The 15,759-nt window shown below is 48.7% G+C and overlaps 1 protein-coding gene across 1 annotated transcript; it reads left to right on the forward strand.

Moving 5' to 3' along the window:
• The first annotated feature begins 865 nt into the window (after positions 1 to 865).
• On the forward strand, positions 866 to 14,976 carry LOC146758052 (C-Jun-amino-terminal kinase-interacting protein 3-like). The gene is made up of 5 exons (XM_085518310.1): positions 866 to 1,215; positions 8,361 to 8,481; positions 8,757 to 8,827; positions 9,241 to 9,332; positions 14,306 to 14,976. The coding sequence occupies exons 1-5, from the start codon at positions 898 to 900 to the stop codon at positions 14,592 to 14,594; spliced, it is 891 nt and encodes a 296-aa protein (XP_085374436.1). The 5' UTR covers positions 866 to 897; the 3' UTR covers positions 14,595 to 14,976.
• Positions 14,977 to 15,759: the final 783 nt, after the last annotated feature.

Genomic DNA, 15,759 nt, shown 5'->3' on the forward strand with positions numbered 1-15,759 from the left:
GTTCTTTTCACCTCTCCTTGGACAACTTCCTTTATTGTTTTTTCGGAGCATTAGGGACTCTGAGACCCTGGAGTGTGTCCAGAGAGGAGCAATGGAGCTGAGAAGGGCCTGGAGCTCAGTGGGGTCCTATGGGGGTGACCAAGGGGACGGCAGGCAGCCAGTTTTCCCTGTTTTTCTCTCTGGATCCATCCCCACCTCAATGGGGCCATCAAACCCTTTTGCTACAGAACCCGCAGGCACTTCACCTTGAAGGATCATTACCTACATTGAAACTACTGTTACATGCAGGCGCACAGGAGTGCCCTGGTTTTCACAGGCTCTGGGCAGAGACGTTCAGGTCTGGAGGCGTTTGGGGCATCACTAATTGAGCTGCAAAATGAGCTTATAGCTCCTGACTCCTCCCATCCAGAAATATCGCTCCTATATCGGCCCGCGCTGCCGGAGCTCACGGGACTCGGCTCCCCGCCGCCGGGATCGGGTGGTGCGTGCGGGGCTGGGGGTCGGGCTGTGTTGTGCTGTTGTGTTGTGTTGTTGTGTTGTGTTATGTTGTGTGTTCCCGGTGTTCCCCTGCCACTCTCCAGCTTGGCTCGTTCCGGCCCCGCATCGTTCTGTGACTCCCCCCCCCCCGCCCCTTGGCGGCTCCATACATGCACACGGCGGCAGCGCGGCCCGCGCGGCACACACGGGGATGCCGCAGCTCCGCCCCGCCCCGCCCAGCTGCAGCTTCGTCCGCTCAGCGCCGCGTCTCGGTGTCGGGGCGGCGCCGCGCGGCTCATTGGGTCCCGTTGGCGGGCGGAGCGCGGTGGGTCTTGGCAGCGGTGGATTGGAACGGAGCGGATCGGAACGGAACGGAGCGGATCGACGCGGGGCGCAGCGCATCGCTGTGGGGCTGGCACGATGCTGGAGATCCAGCTGGATGATGGCGGCGTGGGGGGGTACCCGGGCAACGACTATTGCTCGGGGTCGGTGATGTCGGAGCGGGTGTCGGGCCTGGCCAACAGCATCTACCGCGAGTTCGAGCGGCTCATCCACTGCTACAACGAGGAGGTGGTGAAGGAGCTGATGCCGCTGGTGGTGACGGTGCTGGAGAACCTGGACTCGGTGCTGACCGATAACCAGGAGCACGAGGTGGAGCTGGAGCTGCTGCAGGAGGACAGTGAGCAGCTGCTCACACAGTACGAGTGGGAGAAGGTGCTGCGCAAACAGGCCGAGGTGGTGAGTGAGAGCGGCCCAGCGCCAACGGGGCCCGGCATCCATCTTGTGCGCGGCGCCAAGGGCCGGGGATGTGATGCGATGTGATGCGATGATATGATGCGATGCGATGTGATGATGTGATACGATGTGATGTGATGTGCTGCGGCGGTACCCGCATCGCAGGCCGCGCTCCCGGCCCCGCTCCATCCACTCCGTGCAGCCCGTGCGGAGGGGAAGGGGAATGGCTGGGAATAGCTGGGAATAGCTGGGAATGGCTGGGAATAGCTGGGAATGGCTCTGCGTTGCTGCGCTGCCCCGAGCTCTAACACCGGCTGCACGGGGATGACTGGAGGATTCCTGCCGGTTTCGGGTTTAAACGCGGCCCTCAGATGGTTGATGTCTTCCCTGTACTTCCCCTGCCCTGGAGATGATTCCCTGTCTGATCTCAGCGGCCTTTCCCCGGGCGCTGCGGGTCCCAGATCCCCGGGGCTGCGGCAGGTGCTGGGAGCGGGCGGCATTGGGGCACAGCGCCTCATGCGGGGACAAAGGAGCCGAGCTGAGCGCGCTGCTCCGCACTGAGCGCTCGAGTCTGCCGACACCACCGGCATCTTTCTGGCCATAGGCGCGGCCGGGCGTCTCCAGCCTCCAGCAGGGCCGGTCTGCGACGTGCCGGACACATTGGTACGGCTAGAAGTGTAATGCTGCCGTGTCATCAGCATGTCTTTGCAAAGCTGCTGGGAAAGGAATGTATGCGTCTGTATTGGCTGTGTTTTAACACTGGGAGAGTAGAGGGTTTTTTCCGTCCCAGGAGTCTTGCTCAGAGTCGGGTTTTGATTTGCTTAGATGTGGTAAATGAAATTCCTTGATGACTCCAGAGTAAAGCGTCGTGCAGTATTTCAATGGAGGTGCTCTGGGTGCTGGATGGTGAGGACGTGAGCCCAGGACATTTATCGCCCTGTACTAATGCTGGTCAATTTGGGTTGTAGCCTTAAGTTTTAAGTATGTGTTAATAAAACTTACAGCTGATCTTTTCAAATTCATATGAAGGCAGGGAGGGATTGAAAAGCAATTCCAAGTGTGGGACTTCATTCCACAAGCCGGTATTTTGTAGCTTCTGAGAATTAAATACTTGGAAATGTGCTGCTGCTGGGGAGGAGTGGGGCTCGGGGCGTGGGGTGGAACAGCCCCATGGATGGATCCTGCATCTTTGGACTCGTATCTTTCTGCTCTCAGTTTACCAGGTACAGGGGGTGCTGCTTCCTGCTGTGCCTGCTCCTGGAAGCAGATGTGGTGACAACATTTACGTCCTGCAGGGACGCTCGGACCCACAGCACGGTGCTGTTGGCAGATGTAAAAGCACTCTGTCATCCTCAGGCGCATCTGAGCTGAATGGGCAAAAAAGTATCTGCATAGGGCCTTGTTAGCAGAAAGGAATAGATAATGTGCTTCTATGAGAACAAATGGGTTTTGCCCCCTGTGTAGCCTCTGCTATCAGCTCACGTGTGTGAGATACAGCTGTCATTCCCTTTGTGTGTGACCAAAGCACACCATTACCTGCAGCAGTTTCCTGTGTGCCTCTTCCTGTGCAGTGGATTACGTGTTATGGAAGTGAAAATCTCTTATGCTACAGAGAATTCTGCTGTTCATCAGCTCATTGTAAGCAGAGAAATGCACCCCCCACCAGAGCACGCCTTGCACTTCTGTAGCAGGGGAAGCCCATCTCCGTCCCTGAGCAGCACTCGGCGCTGTGTGCTTTGCCTGTCCTGGGTCTGCAGCTTCCAGCCCCACCTTCAGTGGGGGTTCCACCTCCAGGAGCGATGTTCAATCCCTTGCTGTTGAGTTCTTTGCATGTATCAATGATCATTTCAACAGCTGCAGCAATGCTGGGGAGCTGGGAGTCGGTGATCACAAAGTAATTTGTTCCTGTATTGCAATATCATGTCATGGGCGTCTGATTACATCGTTAGTTTATTGATGTTAAGTGAACTGAAACCAGCAGTGGATGTTATTCTCTGGCATAAAAGTTGTGTCGTATCCTCCTGTTCCCGCTACTGCAGAACCACCAGATCTTGTTTTACATAAGCGTGCACCCAGCCATGTCCTGCTCCATTGGGGCAGCTTGCACAGCCTTCATTTCCCTTCCTCTGAAGCAGAGGTTTCTGTCTCCATGTTCTGCCACTCATTTCCCCAGGATGGTTGCATTCAGTATCTTTCAAAATACTCTCAGCCAAAAGCGAAGCTTTTCTGGACACTTTGACTGCAGAGTGACTCAATATTTTCCACTTGCTCTAAAATAGGGCAGCAGAAGCACCCGGACAAGAGCACTGAAGTCAGAAGTCCCTTGAAATGAAGCAGTGCAGTCAGTCTGTGATTGCAGGGCTCAGAATGTCACATTTCTTTTCCTTGACCTCCAAACCACTGAAGCTGTGGAACAGCGTCAGCTTTTCAGTATTGCCATGTTCTTCCACCTGCTTTGCATTGTGTGAGCGCAGGGTAATGGCTGCACCTCTCCTAGAGCCCATTTAGGGGCTGACTGCTGCTGGCAAGGGTCTCTTTCTGGAGATCCCCCCTTGGTGCAGCTTTCCCATGTGAATCCGAGATCTTCTGCTCCAGGTGAGCGATCTTCTTCCCTTCCTTTATAGCACCTCTGTTGTGCCGCTCCTGTCATTGCACAGAGCTGGGGCTGCCCTGTCCCAGTGCAGAGTACAGCACTTCCCTTGTTAATCCTCATGTGGAGCCTAATGCACATCCCACTAACTCGTCAAGCTCTCACTGCAAGGCCTCCCTACACTCCAGGGAGCCAGCAGCTCCCACTATTTAGTGACATCTGCAGCTTATGCATAGGACCTTGCATAGGAATTTTCTTCCTGCTCTGTAGCGGGTGTTAGGATGGCACCCACTTGTAGGAGCACAGAACTGGGAGAGACCTGCTGACTCAGCAGCCCATTCCTCAGCACTGCAGGCAGTTGCATTACAGAAGCTGCTTCATAAATGTATCAGGCTTTGTCTTAAAGCCATTACTTAAACCTCTTGCGTCTGCTCTTCTAAAAGTGACCTCCTCCTGAATTCCACTTTCTTTTTTTTTTTAACTTGCAGCCTGTTTTTACTGGTTTGTTCTTGTGCCAGCATTGACTTTTACTCCAAGTAACTTCTTCCTCCATGAGATATCTGTGCCTTTGAAGTATTAATAGAAACCAGTCCTGCCTTTGGTCTCCATTGTGTTGGTGGCACGAGCCGAGCTCTGCTCGCTGCCTGCTGGAGGAGGGTCAGGTTGGAGTGTCCCATGGAGGGATCTGTGTGCAGCTGGTTTGGGTGACACTTGGCTGTGCCTGGTTTGATCCCTGGGCGTGTGGGGCTGCAATAGCAGGTGGCTTTCCTGGAAGGCTTCAGCATGAATTGGAGTGTTGCACTGTTCAAAATGACAATGGTAGGATTTATCTGGTGTGATCACCCTGCGTGTTCACCTGTGTGACATCCTGTTGGCTGGAGATGGCAGCACGTCTGTCTGTCTCCTCACACTGTGTTGCAGCTGACCTGGGGCTTATCTTTGCTTTGTGCTCAGCTCCCTTCTCTCAAGTCTTCTCATTGCAGTCACGATGTTTGCATGCCCTTGCCCAGTCCCAGCTCCTCTCTGACCATCAGCATCGCTTCGTTCCTCCTGTGTGATGTTTTGATTCTCTTCATGAGTGGCATTTCCCAGTCCGGTCTCATCTGCTGCACTCGAGTAGCACCTCCTGCCCTGTCAGCCCCACTTACCACAAGGCTGCCTTGAAGAGCTCTGTTAGCTGCCCGTGCTCCCTTTGTGCTCCTCTACAGTGATCCATGGTGTGCGGGGGCAGAGCTGTGTCAGGGCTGGGAAGAGCCCATCTGCCTGCCCTGGCTCTGCCATAGCACCAGGCCTGCTTCATGGAGAGCATTTAAAGGGCAGAGCATCTCATTCTTCTAAAAAAGGCTCAGATCCCTTGGAATAGGAATCCAGGAGATGGTTTTATTGATATATGCCAAAATAACAGCATTTGATTTCACAGAAGCATTTGAAGACCAATCTACAACTATAAAGTAGCTAACACATAAAAGATGTGCTTGTGAATCCTTGAAATTAGCAAGAGAAGCAAAAGCCCTTAAGGGCTGCAGTTGTCAAGGGGATGTTATTTCACTGAGGCTGTGTGCTCCTGTGCAGGTGGAGGTGTTCCTTCAGAGGAGTGTTTCTCTTTGGGGAGGATAGCAAAGATTTGAGCGTGGGGTGTAGCTCAAAGCATCTGCCCACCAGGCAGTACTGCGTCCTGCCACCAGTGGGTTCTGCCCTATTTCTTTGTCTTGGCCTCCTAAGACAGAATACTGTCAACGTAACTTCCCAAATTGCCAGTTAATTACTGCCCCAAATTGTGAGTTGGAGGCTGCACAGCCTGCATTGGCTCCCTGGCTGACAGCCTTCCTGCAGGTGGGGAGTGGAATGCGGTGTGAGTCCTTCCTGCCCTGCAGACAGCCCCCTCCTCACAGGCAGCTGTGCGTCCAGCTGTGCGTCCAGCTGTGCTTCCAGCTGTGCGTCCAGCTGTGCGTCCAGCTGTGCATCCAGCTGTGCATCCTCCCTGTTCTCCCGGGCAGTGCATCCCAGCGCTGCTCTCTGCCCAGCCGCAGGGTAAGGTGACGGCTGAGCTGCTGCTGTTCCCGTCAGCATGTAATACGTGCTGCCAGCCAGCCCAGATTAAGACCTTATAATAAGATTTCTGCATATATGCACATCTAGCTCACTCTGCCTGATTTATTGTTAATATGATATGATGGTTTCTGACCGCATGCTACTATTTTTAGTCATTTTCTTCCTCTGAAAGCCAGTAATGCAGGAAGTTCAGCCATCTCCAGTGTACCGCTGCTTTGCAGAGGAATACTCGTTCTTTCACTTAAGATGATTTTGTGCTCGTTGTTTTCCATTTAACGATGAGCGTGTGAACCATGGTGCTGGTTGTAACCTTATCCTGAGATGTTAGAGACCAGCGATCCTGCTTGAAATCCAGGGAGAGGCTCCAGCAAGACTAATTTGTATGTGTACAGCAGCGTCATGTTCCATCATTACTAACTGTTTAAAATATATCTGGCTCCTATAACTGCTGGAAAATTATCCTTTGAAAGCAAGTATGAAGGGATTGGAAAAAATAGTAATGCTGTGCTCGGCTTTGCTCTCCCAGGACAAGTGGGAGTGGGCTCTTTGTTCTTCCAGTTCACCCATTGATTTCATTGTAGTGGGGTAGAAAAGAAAGGAAGATTTTCCCTTCAACATCATTTGAATTACCTGTTCCTGAGGCCTCACTTCTTGAGCCTGTCCAGGCTCCATGGCATCCCTTCCTTCTGTTCTGGTGCAGTTTGTAAACATATGTGTGGAAAATAGATAGTTGTGTGTTACTGTCAGTTAACATCTGCAATGTTGTGAAGTCACCCATAAGGACCAGGGCAGCTGGATTTCAGGTCTCTCTCAGTTCCTTAGAGAACAGTGCCTCCATGTCCCCATGCTTGCTGGGTGGCCACTCCCACGGCACCCACTTTATTTGCTTGTCTTGACTTTCTGATGCAGGGGGAGACACTGGCTGGGAGATTCTGATGGAGGAACAGCCAAGAAGCGTTTTGGAGCCAGACAGAGTGAGGAGCCGTTGGGTCCCTGTGCCCAGAGCTGGTGTTCGATCTCCGTAGGAGATGGAGCAGGATATTGCTGCAGTGCACTCACCTGAGATGCTCTTCTTCCCTGAGAACACTTAGAGTGGCATTAATTTTTAATGCTGCTGTCTCTGTTTCTTCTCCACGTGGTCGGCTCATTGCTAGTTTGCAGTTTGTTTGAGTACTGTGAGGCTGCAAGACAGACTGGACTAAGAAGAGCCTTAGTGTGGAATGTTTAATCTTCCAATCGGTTTCACTAAACTAAACCAAAGCAACGGTAGCAAATCCAGGAATCCTATTAAAGTTGACCTACATAGTGGGAATAAAATTGGTCTCCTGCTTTCTTTTGCTTCCTGTTTTACTGTTGAGAGTTCTGTGAATGTTTTCCTTAGAGTCAGTTAAAGTTTATTGCTACTCCAAGCACAATTCCTGCCTGGCTGGGTGGCACACGCCTGGGTGGGGAGCTGGGAAGAGATGGGCACCTTGTGCCAGGAGAGCTGCACAAGAGTGAAAGCCAAGCAAGTGAGAAGGGAGAGGGATTTAGCGCTGGGCTGTAATTGGAAGTTTGTCAACAGAGCATTAGCATGGAGTGCTTCCAGCAAACCCTGAGAGGGGGCAGAGGGAAATACTGCTTTTCTTAGCATAGCTTCAACCAGTCCAAACCAAGTGAAATGGCTTCTTTAGGCCTGTTGCTCAGTGTGGCTGTCTTGGTTAGAACTTTTTCTTTTTTACTGATGCCCAGAGAAGACTGGCCGGGATTTTCTTGCTGTGAGGTCTCATCACTCACTGCTTCCATTCTGCACCAATTGAGGCATAACTCAACTTACAGAACTGAAAAAGTAAGACTCAAGTTTTTCTTAGCAGCTCTGGAGCTGAATGTGCCATCCTTATAGAATCACCTGTCAAAGTTGCTCTGGTTTTTACCATGTAACTCTCTACCCCTTCTCTGATGTGTGCCTGAAAAAACCTCTGGTCTGAGATGTGGGAAGTGGATTGCAAAGGAGACTGTGAGGTGTGATGGTTGTGGGTTGGTTTTCCACAAGGCTTGTATGTTTCCTGCAAAATTTAGATGCAACATCATTAATAGTGGGAACTTTCTGATGTCTGAAGGAGATTTCTGACGTAGGCACTTCTAAATGCGTGACCGTAGACACAGAATTTGGCTTTTCTGACATAAAACTAACAGGAATCCAAATTCAGCCTAGCATGATAAAGGTGTTGTTGAAGATGATGGAACTGTGTTGGTTTACATAACTTGCATTGGCCAGCAGATTATATCTTAATGATACACAAAGTACATCTTTTACTTTATTTTAGAAGATAAGTATTTCTAGCTTGAGTAAATGCTGTTTTAACTTAAAGCACATAGAAATTCTTATCTCTTGCTTTTTTTGTGTGTGTACATATATATATGTATATATACGCACACATAGTATAGGAGGAGAGAAGAGGAAAAGTCAAATACGTTTAGGTCTGTTCCTCATCCTTGCTTCCTTCTCTGGTTTTTCCCTGTACAGAAGTTCATAGAGTTTGAAGATGCCCTGGAACAGCAGAAGAAAGAGCTACAAATCCAAGTGGAACACCTTGAATTTCAGACTCGACAGTTGGAGCTGAAGACCAAAAACTATGCAGATCAGAGTAAGCAAAGCTTTGCACCAGATACGATTATGTAGTTTGCTTTCCATGAGCATATACTTGCAGATATTCTTCATGTGCTGTTTTTTCTTGTTTGTTTTAATGTAGTTTGTGGAAAGCCTGAAATCTGTGGCTGTCCCTTTCTTTGGTATAAAAATCAGAGCAATCTACAGGGTGCGACATATCCACACTAGTGTAGTGCAGGTTTCATTGCTTCTCTTGCATGGAGCATGTCTAGATCTGTATGTTAGCTGATGGGTGGAATCTTTTCTTGGCAGTTTCATGGCTGGAGGAGCGTGAATCAGAAATGAAGAAAGAGTATAATGCTTTACATCAGCGTCACACAGAGGTAACCTGTTGCCTGATTCCTTCCAAATAAACAAACTCTTAGCTTACCCATAAAACCACATCAGAGAATTGGGTTTTTCATCCTGACAGTGACTAGAGCTTCAGAAACTTGAGAGCATCAACATTATCTGAAGGGAGGGTGCAAGGAGGATGAAGCCATGCTCTTTTCAGTGGTGCCCAGTGCCAGAACAAGAATCAGAGGGTGCAAACCGGAACACGGGAGGTTCTGTCTGAACATCAGATAGCACTTTTTAAAAGAAATTTTAAGGAATTGGAAGTAAATGCTGGAAAACAATATTCAAAAAACAGAAATCACAGAATATCCCAAGTTGGAAGGGACCCATAATGATCATGGAGTCCAATGGAGTCTTTTGTTTTATTCTGTTTGCCTCACGTATTTTTTCCTCTTCTCAGATGATCCAGACCTATGTGGAACACATCGAACGATCCAAGATGCAGCAGGTTGTGGGAAATAATCAAACTGAGGGCAGTGTACCTGGGAGAAGGTAGGGCCATAACCTCTCCATATAATGTTTGCCATCCAGGAACTTATCAAATGAGTGCATATTTGCAAGAGAAAGAAACCAAAGGATCTTTCCCTGTGGGCATGGATTGTACCTGAAGCTTTTTGTAATGGGTTGAGGGTGAGTTGTGGATAAGTTCTCTAAGGTTTGACAGAGAGGAGTTTTTTGTGTTCTGTTACAAAGCTTAGACTTCATTGTGCTGCTGCAGATGGACGTCTTCTGGAAAGCAACGTTGGTGTTCTCAGGTATCATGTAAAAGACTGATCCATAAAATGGATGGGGATGGAAGAGAGTGTTCATTTGTGTGTGTCTGTGTGCATGTGTGATAGCCAGCGAAACTGGAGTAGTTAAATGCATTAGCCTTTATGTAACTTCTTCCCCAGTTTCTTAAGGGAAGATTTATCTGAGTCAGTCACTCAATAGATCTACTTATGCCCATGAAAGTGCTTTGTTTTTTTCCCCTCTGTTTTCATAGCACCAAAGTGATCAGAGCCAGCCTCTGTTTAAAGGAATGGCAGTAGCAGGAAATGAAGTGCAGTATATAAAACCACTCTATTAAAACCACATATAAAAAGATAATTTCAAATGAAGAAAAGAAGAAATATTCTTCCTATTTTCTAAACATAAGGTTATTTTAGTACCTTCTGTTTAGATCCGTAACATTTAAATACTAGTGTGTCCATTAGGTTTGGGATAAAGAAAGTGGAAGGAAGTGTCAGGTCTTGAAATAAACAATATAAGCTCTCTGGAAGCTGTGGCTTCCTTTTGCTGGGTTGGAGTGCCTGGGAAGGAATTCAGATCATCAAGGTTTTGGTTGTGTATTGTAAAACAGCAGAGGAGAGAGCAAGAGAGACACAAACTGCTCCCCGATTCCTTGCAGACGTGATGTTCCTTCCCCAGCCAGTGCTTGGCCTCCTGCCCGAGCATCGTGCTGTGAGGGGAAGGTTTGGGGGTCAGCCTCTGGTTCTGTACTGGTGCCTTACTGGTGTGCACACAGGGCTGCTGGGGGGAATGGGAGTTTTGTTCACAGCTGTTGGTAACGTAACATTGTGTTAGAAGGAAGGGAGGATGCTGAAGGAAAATGGGCTCTGTAACTGCAGAACATCCATGTTTGAGACTTCTGCTGGGCTGTGTGCCTCTGCTGTCAGATGTCTCTGTACAAGCTCTTAGGCACACCCATGGTGAAGGAGAAACAGGGTGGATTAGGTCTTTGTTCAGTCCAACTCACCTCTCCCACCTACCTGAAAGGTATGAATGTTTGTAGGAAGAACAGCTGTGCTGATGTGTGCGTTTCTGTCTTGTTGCCATCTCCATGTCTCAGCTGGGAACAGGGGGAGCTGGGAATTGCTGAGCTGGCAGGGTGCAGCATTGCAGGAAGCCAAGTGTCAGTGTGTGGTCCTGTTTCTTTTGTTCTGCAGAGAGCAGCTCAGCTCTCCTGCCATGGAGAATATCCAGCAGTGTTTCAGGGGCAGCAATATAGCAGTTTGAAGCAGTTATACCCTAAACTCCAGAGGCAGAGAGACTTATCTAGGCTTTCTCCTGCACAAACTCTGAAGGACAGCACAAATCTGTAGTGGATCTAAAAGGAACTGGAATAGGAACATTCTGATCTGGCTGAGTTCTTTCCATATAGTAAGTTCTCAGTGCTGTGTTTTCTGCAGAGCAGTAAATTGGTGTCATGTCAGAGAGTGGCTTAGAAAAATAAAACTGATTACAGAATACAGTGTAACCCTTTCCCATCTGAAGGTAATGCTTTTCTAGCAGACCAGTGGAAAAATATAGAAATCTATACAAGGAAAGAAGAGCAGAAGCTGGATGGTGGCCTCTGTAGGTGAATGGAGGCAGGCATGATGGGTATGGAAAGAGAAGATATGGGGTGAGAAGAACCAGTAGGTTGTTAGGATTGTGAGAGTGTGTGTTCCTGACAGCTCCCTCAATAGGTTGTTTCTGTTTTCCTCTGCCCCAAACCAATCCTGATCACAGCTGTAATGGTTGGAGTGTGTTAGGCTGGTTGCCCCCCCACACCCCGTTCTCTGGTATGAAGGACAAACCTTGCACTGAGGATTGTCTCTGTGTTGGAGGGATGCTATTCCATGTAACGCGTTGCTAGTTCCTGGAAGAATGGGAAGAAAGAGCAGCTCTCTGTGTCTGTCACAGCCCTTGCCAGGCCTCCATCTGAATCTGTAGGAACAGCAGCTGGGAAGTGGGTCGTTTTCCTTCATTTCAAGCTTTGGGCTGTTCATGTGTGCTGTATTTGTGTATGTTTGTTCCTTTGAGGGTTGTGTGGTCCTGTGTCTGCACAGCTGCGTGTGGGTGAACACCAGCACTTGTGAGTTGGTACACTGATGTGTTTTGGGGGGGATATGGGTGTAATCTCTCAATGTCTTCCTACATGTTTGTGAGTGCATTTGGTTACCTTCACCTGTGGATGTGCTTGGGTGTGTTTTATATGGTAGACTGTGTAAATACATATTTGCATAAGGCTGTAAATGCACCAAGGGTGCTTCCTTGTCACTTGAGAGAAGATGGTGCAAGAACTGCTGGGGGGTGTGTGTGTCTGCTGCCATCTGAGGAGGGGAATGGGTACAGTGCACACCTCCAAGTAGTATGAATAAAAGTGCATGCATTCGCTGTCTCTGATAGGACTGCATGTTTGCATGACCTTCATTCTCTAATAGTTGTTGTTATGTTTTTTTGTTGGTTTTTTTTTGTCTTGCTTTTTGTGCAATTGCTGCTCTGTTTTGGCTGTTACGTTTGTCGCTGCAGTCATCGCCAGTCATGGAGGAAAAGGTAAATCCTACTGCTATTTGTTAATCATAGTTCTGGAGGTTGCTGTTGGGTGGTCGTGGTGTGATGCTGAAAGGTTCTGTGCTGGCCTATTTGCCCTCTTTGTGTACTGACATCTGCATTAGATTCACTCACATGGCACACTTCCCTTGGCTGGTGCAGAGGGAGCCAGCAAGCTGCTACATCAGGAAGGAGCTCATGCACCCAAAGCAGAAGGGGCAGAGGCTGGATTCCAAACCGGGATCATCCATGTGTGATTGGACATTTGAACTTCACCTTCCAGATTACTTTAAAAAGTTGTCTTTTCTCCTTTAAATTAGAATCATCAAATCACCAAGGTTGGAAAAGATCCCCAATGATCCAAGTGTCCACCTACCACCAATATTTCCCTTCTAAACCATGCCCTGCCTACCGCATCTACACGTTTCTTGAGCACTTCCTATATGAGCACAAAATACACCTCTTTTCTAAGCAGGGCAGGAAATGCGTGTCACCAGTAACTGTCAGAATGCACATCTGACTTTGGCTGAGGCAGTGAGTTCTGCACCCTCAGCCTACAAAGAGGGCTGTTGCCACCTTGCAATGATGGCAAACCTAGTAGTTCTGTTACATTTTCTAAGCTTTAAGGTCTTACAGGAGGAGCATTCTGATCCAGGTTTTGGCTACTGCAAGCCCTTATAGAGGCTTTTGCTGTTTTCCTCACAACATGAGGTGGAACTAACCAAGTGCTCAGAGTCCCCCTGGACCAGAAGGACGTGGGTGTATGAAAGTCACTCCAAAGGGCTGTAGTCAGCACTGAAAATTTATAGCAACCCTGAGGATATTCTGAACTACTCTGGGGACTGGTAACACCAACATCAGGACTGTGAAACTGAAGTTATCTTTCCTGCAGTTTTTCCTTGATGGGGCACAGTAAGCAGCCATTCCAAGCAGGAGCCATGCTGGCACAGCGGTGCAGTGCGCTGTGTCAGCTGGACAGTGCTCAGAATGGAAAGGCTGAGCATTGGTCTCTTCCGTTAGACATTTTGCTTTCACTTTGTAAATGAACTCTTTTCTGCCCCTGCCATGTCAGTGTGTTTGAGTCAGTCCTGGGGCAGCCTCAGATGCAGCTGCAGTTGTTTTTCACCCGTGGTCACAGATCACAGGATCACAGAACAGGTTGGGTTGAAGGGACTGCTGGAGGCTGCCGGTCCCACTGTGTGATGGTGGTAGCTGAGCTGAGTCTTGGTGAAATGATTGCTGTGTCCAGGAGCAGTGCTGTACTGGGCTGGCATGGAGCCTGATGGAGCAGGGAAGCAGATCGGTGTCTTGCAAGGAGGTGTTGACTGCTGCCCTGTTTCTGGAGTGTTCATGCTGACAAGCTACTTTCTTTTTTGAGTTTCCACCTCCACTGCTTGCTCTACATTTTCTCCCACTGGAACTTGGTCCCCAAATCTGTGCCAGCTTCCATATTGAGAATCAAATCCACAGCTTTCTGGTCACCTGCACTTGCCAGAAAGGAGAGTGATAAAGAAAAAGTAATACAGACATCTGGCTTTATGAGTGATGCATTTATTTATAAGTTTGTATAAATTCTGAATTTTGAGAAGACTGTAGTTGGATATGGAGGAGGAATCACAGAATGCAAGTATTACTTCTCTTGCTTAGTATTAGAAGTGATCCAAAACCCACTGATTTCTGCTGTTGGTGCAAACCAGGTTTGGGGTGGAATGTGCAGAAGTGGCGTGTAGGTGACTCACTTCAGCCTCTTTCTTCGTTCAATGATGCCCATTTTGTTGTGGGATTGTCTGCTGTGGCGTTTTCCCACGGTGCACCCATTTCTCAAAGGACACATTAGTTTGAATTTGCTCGGTTTCTTTGCACTTTTGCTTTTCCTTCAAACACTGCATGGGGGTGCTGATGTCAGTTGTGCCTGTCCTGGTCACTTGACCCCCTTTGACTTTCTAGGCAGATGGTTGGCTCTACCTGTAGACACTCTGGGTCTGAACAAACAGCACCATGGAGCTGTGGGTTTGGGAATCCACACAACTGCTAAGCTGGGGCAAGGAGTGCGGTTCAGTTTCTAATGACTAACATTTTGCATGAGCTAGTGTGCTGTTTCTTTTGTGTATGAAGCTCGTAAACAGCTAACAGATTGGTTTTCCCTCTCTCTCTGTTTCTCTGTTTAGCAGGAAGGAACGTCCTAACTCTCTGAATGTCTTCCCCCTCGCGGATGGCATGGTACGTGGGCAGATAGGGGCCAAGATCGTCCCAACACTGGACCACTGGCACCTGAGTGGCCTCGGGCAGCTGCAGTCCAACTCCAGCTACAAGGTTTTACAGACCATCACAGAGCAAGGGTTTCCCACTCTGCCACTGTCAATAGCATCCATGTTTTCATTAAGGTGGAGGTTAACCTGTGTCCATAACCCTTTGCAGCCTCTTTCTGCTGTGAGTTTACTCTTGTGGTGGCTGTGATGAGGTGGGAGGATGTCCCATCGCAGATCTGGTGTACAGTGTGGGATGGATTTATAAGGCTCCTCATGCTTGTTACCCCCTTGTCTCAGTGTTAATCTCTTGGCTGGCCCTAAGTTGAAAAGAGTATATGTGAGGACAGTTAGAAATATAGTGAAGATAAAATCCTTACCTTTTTTAGCTTATTTGTGAGAGGAAATGATGGAACCTGCCTCCTCTCTTTCCCTCTCTAAGAGCAAAGCTTTTGCTCCTCAGATGGGGCTAGAAGTAGAGTTACTCTTGCTCTTCAGCAGTTGTTCTTTTTGTCTTACCACTCTTCTGGCCTTCCTATTTTCAGCTAAAAGGGGTACTAAACATCTGACTGCCCAAGTCCTGCACTGTGCTTTTAAAGCTCTACACTTCCTCACACATCTGGTCTGCAGCTCTAGTCTTGTGCTGTGTATATTCAGTACGCCTGTCACATTCAGTGCACTGCCTTCTGCACTGGGGCTTGCCAAAAGCCTCACAGCATGGCAGCCACACCAGAGCAGCTGGATCGTTGTGCCTTTTGCTTCAGGTGCTGTGCCATTTGGAGACTGGTCTGAGTTCAAAGACCCAGAGATTGTGCTCTTAGTTGACAGATCTGTGCATTTATTAACAGCTGAGGCCGCTCATGATGAGCCATCTTTCCCACATTCTGTGCCTGCAAACTTCTCAGTCTTTACTCAGAATCCTACCAGATTCTTAAACGATGTTTCCCAGGTGCCTGGTGTCAGCCCTGACAGCCAGTGATGCATCCACCCAGCATGGCTTGCAGTGTGTCCTCCCTGCAGAGCTTCTGGTCTGCTTTAAAGGTGTCTTAAAAGGCACTAATCAGATCCTACACTAATTTCTGGAGAGCTTTACTGCAGTTAGGGAATAGCAAAACCACAGTGCAGTGGGATGTGGATGTGAAGGTGTAGCTTCAGATAGTCTGACGTGTGCCAGCACATTGCTGCACACAATCACACGGCAGCCAAAATGTACAGAGAGCGTATTTGTACTTCTGGAAAAAATTTATTCCTTTGGATCTCTGAACAGCACTGCACACTGTGGTATGGGTGTGCTCTTGAGCTCTCTGTTGGTCAGGCATGTGTGGCAGGTGTAAGCCTTTAGAGGAGCTGGAACAAAGTTGAGGTGAGATCCACCT

The sequence above is a fragment of the Coturnix japonica genome, chromosome 17 (genome assembly GCF_054131305.1).
Source record: "Coturnix japonica strain WE chromosome 17, WE-NBRP24, whole genome shotgun sequence".
NCBI classification, from domain to species: domain Eukaryota; kingdom Metazoa; phylum Chordata; class Aves; order Galliformes; family Phasianidae; genus Coturnix; species Coturnix japonica.

Coding starts and splice junctions, on each gene's coding strand:
- LOC146758052 (XM_085518310.1), top strand. CDS start 898: ATGCTGGAGATCCAGCTGGATGATGGCGGCGTGGGGGGGTACCCGGGC. Junction 8,482..8,756: donor CAAAAACTATGCAGATCAGA/GTAAGCAAAGCT, acceptor TTTTCTTGGCAG/TTTCATGGCTGGAGGAGCGT. Junction 8,828..9,240: donor TACATCAGCGTCACACAGAG/GTAACCTGTTGC, acceptor TCCTCTTCTCAG/ATGATCCAGACCTATGTGGA.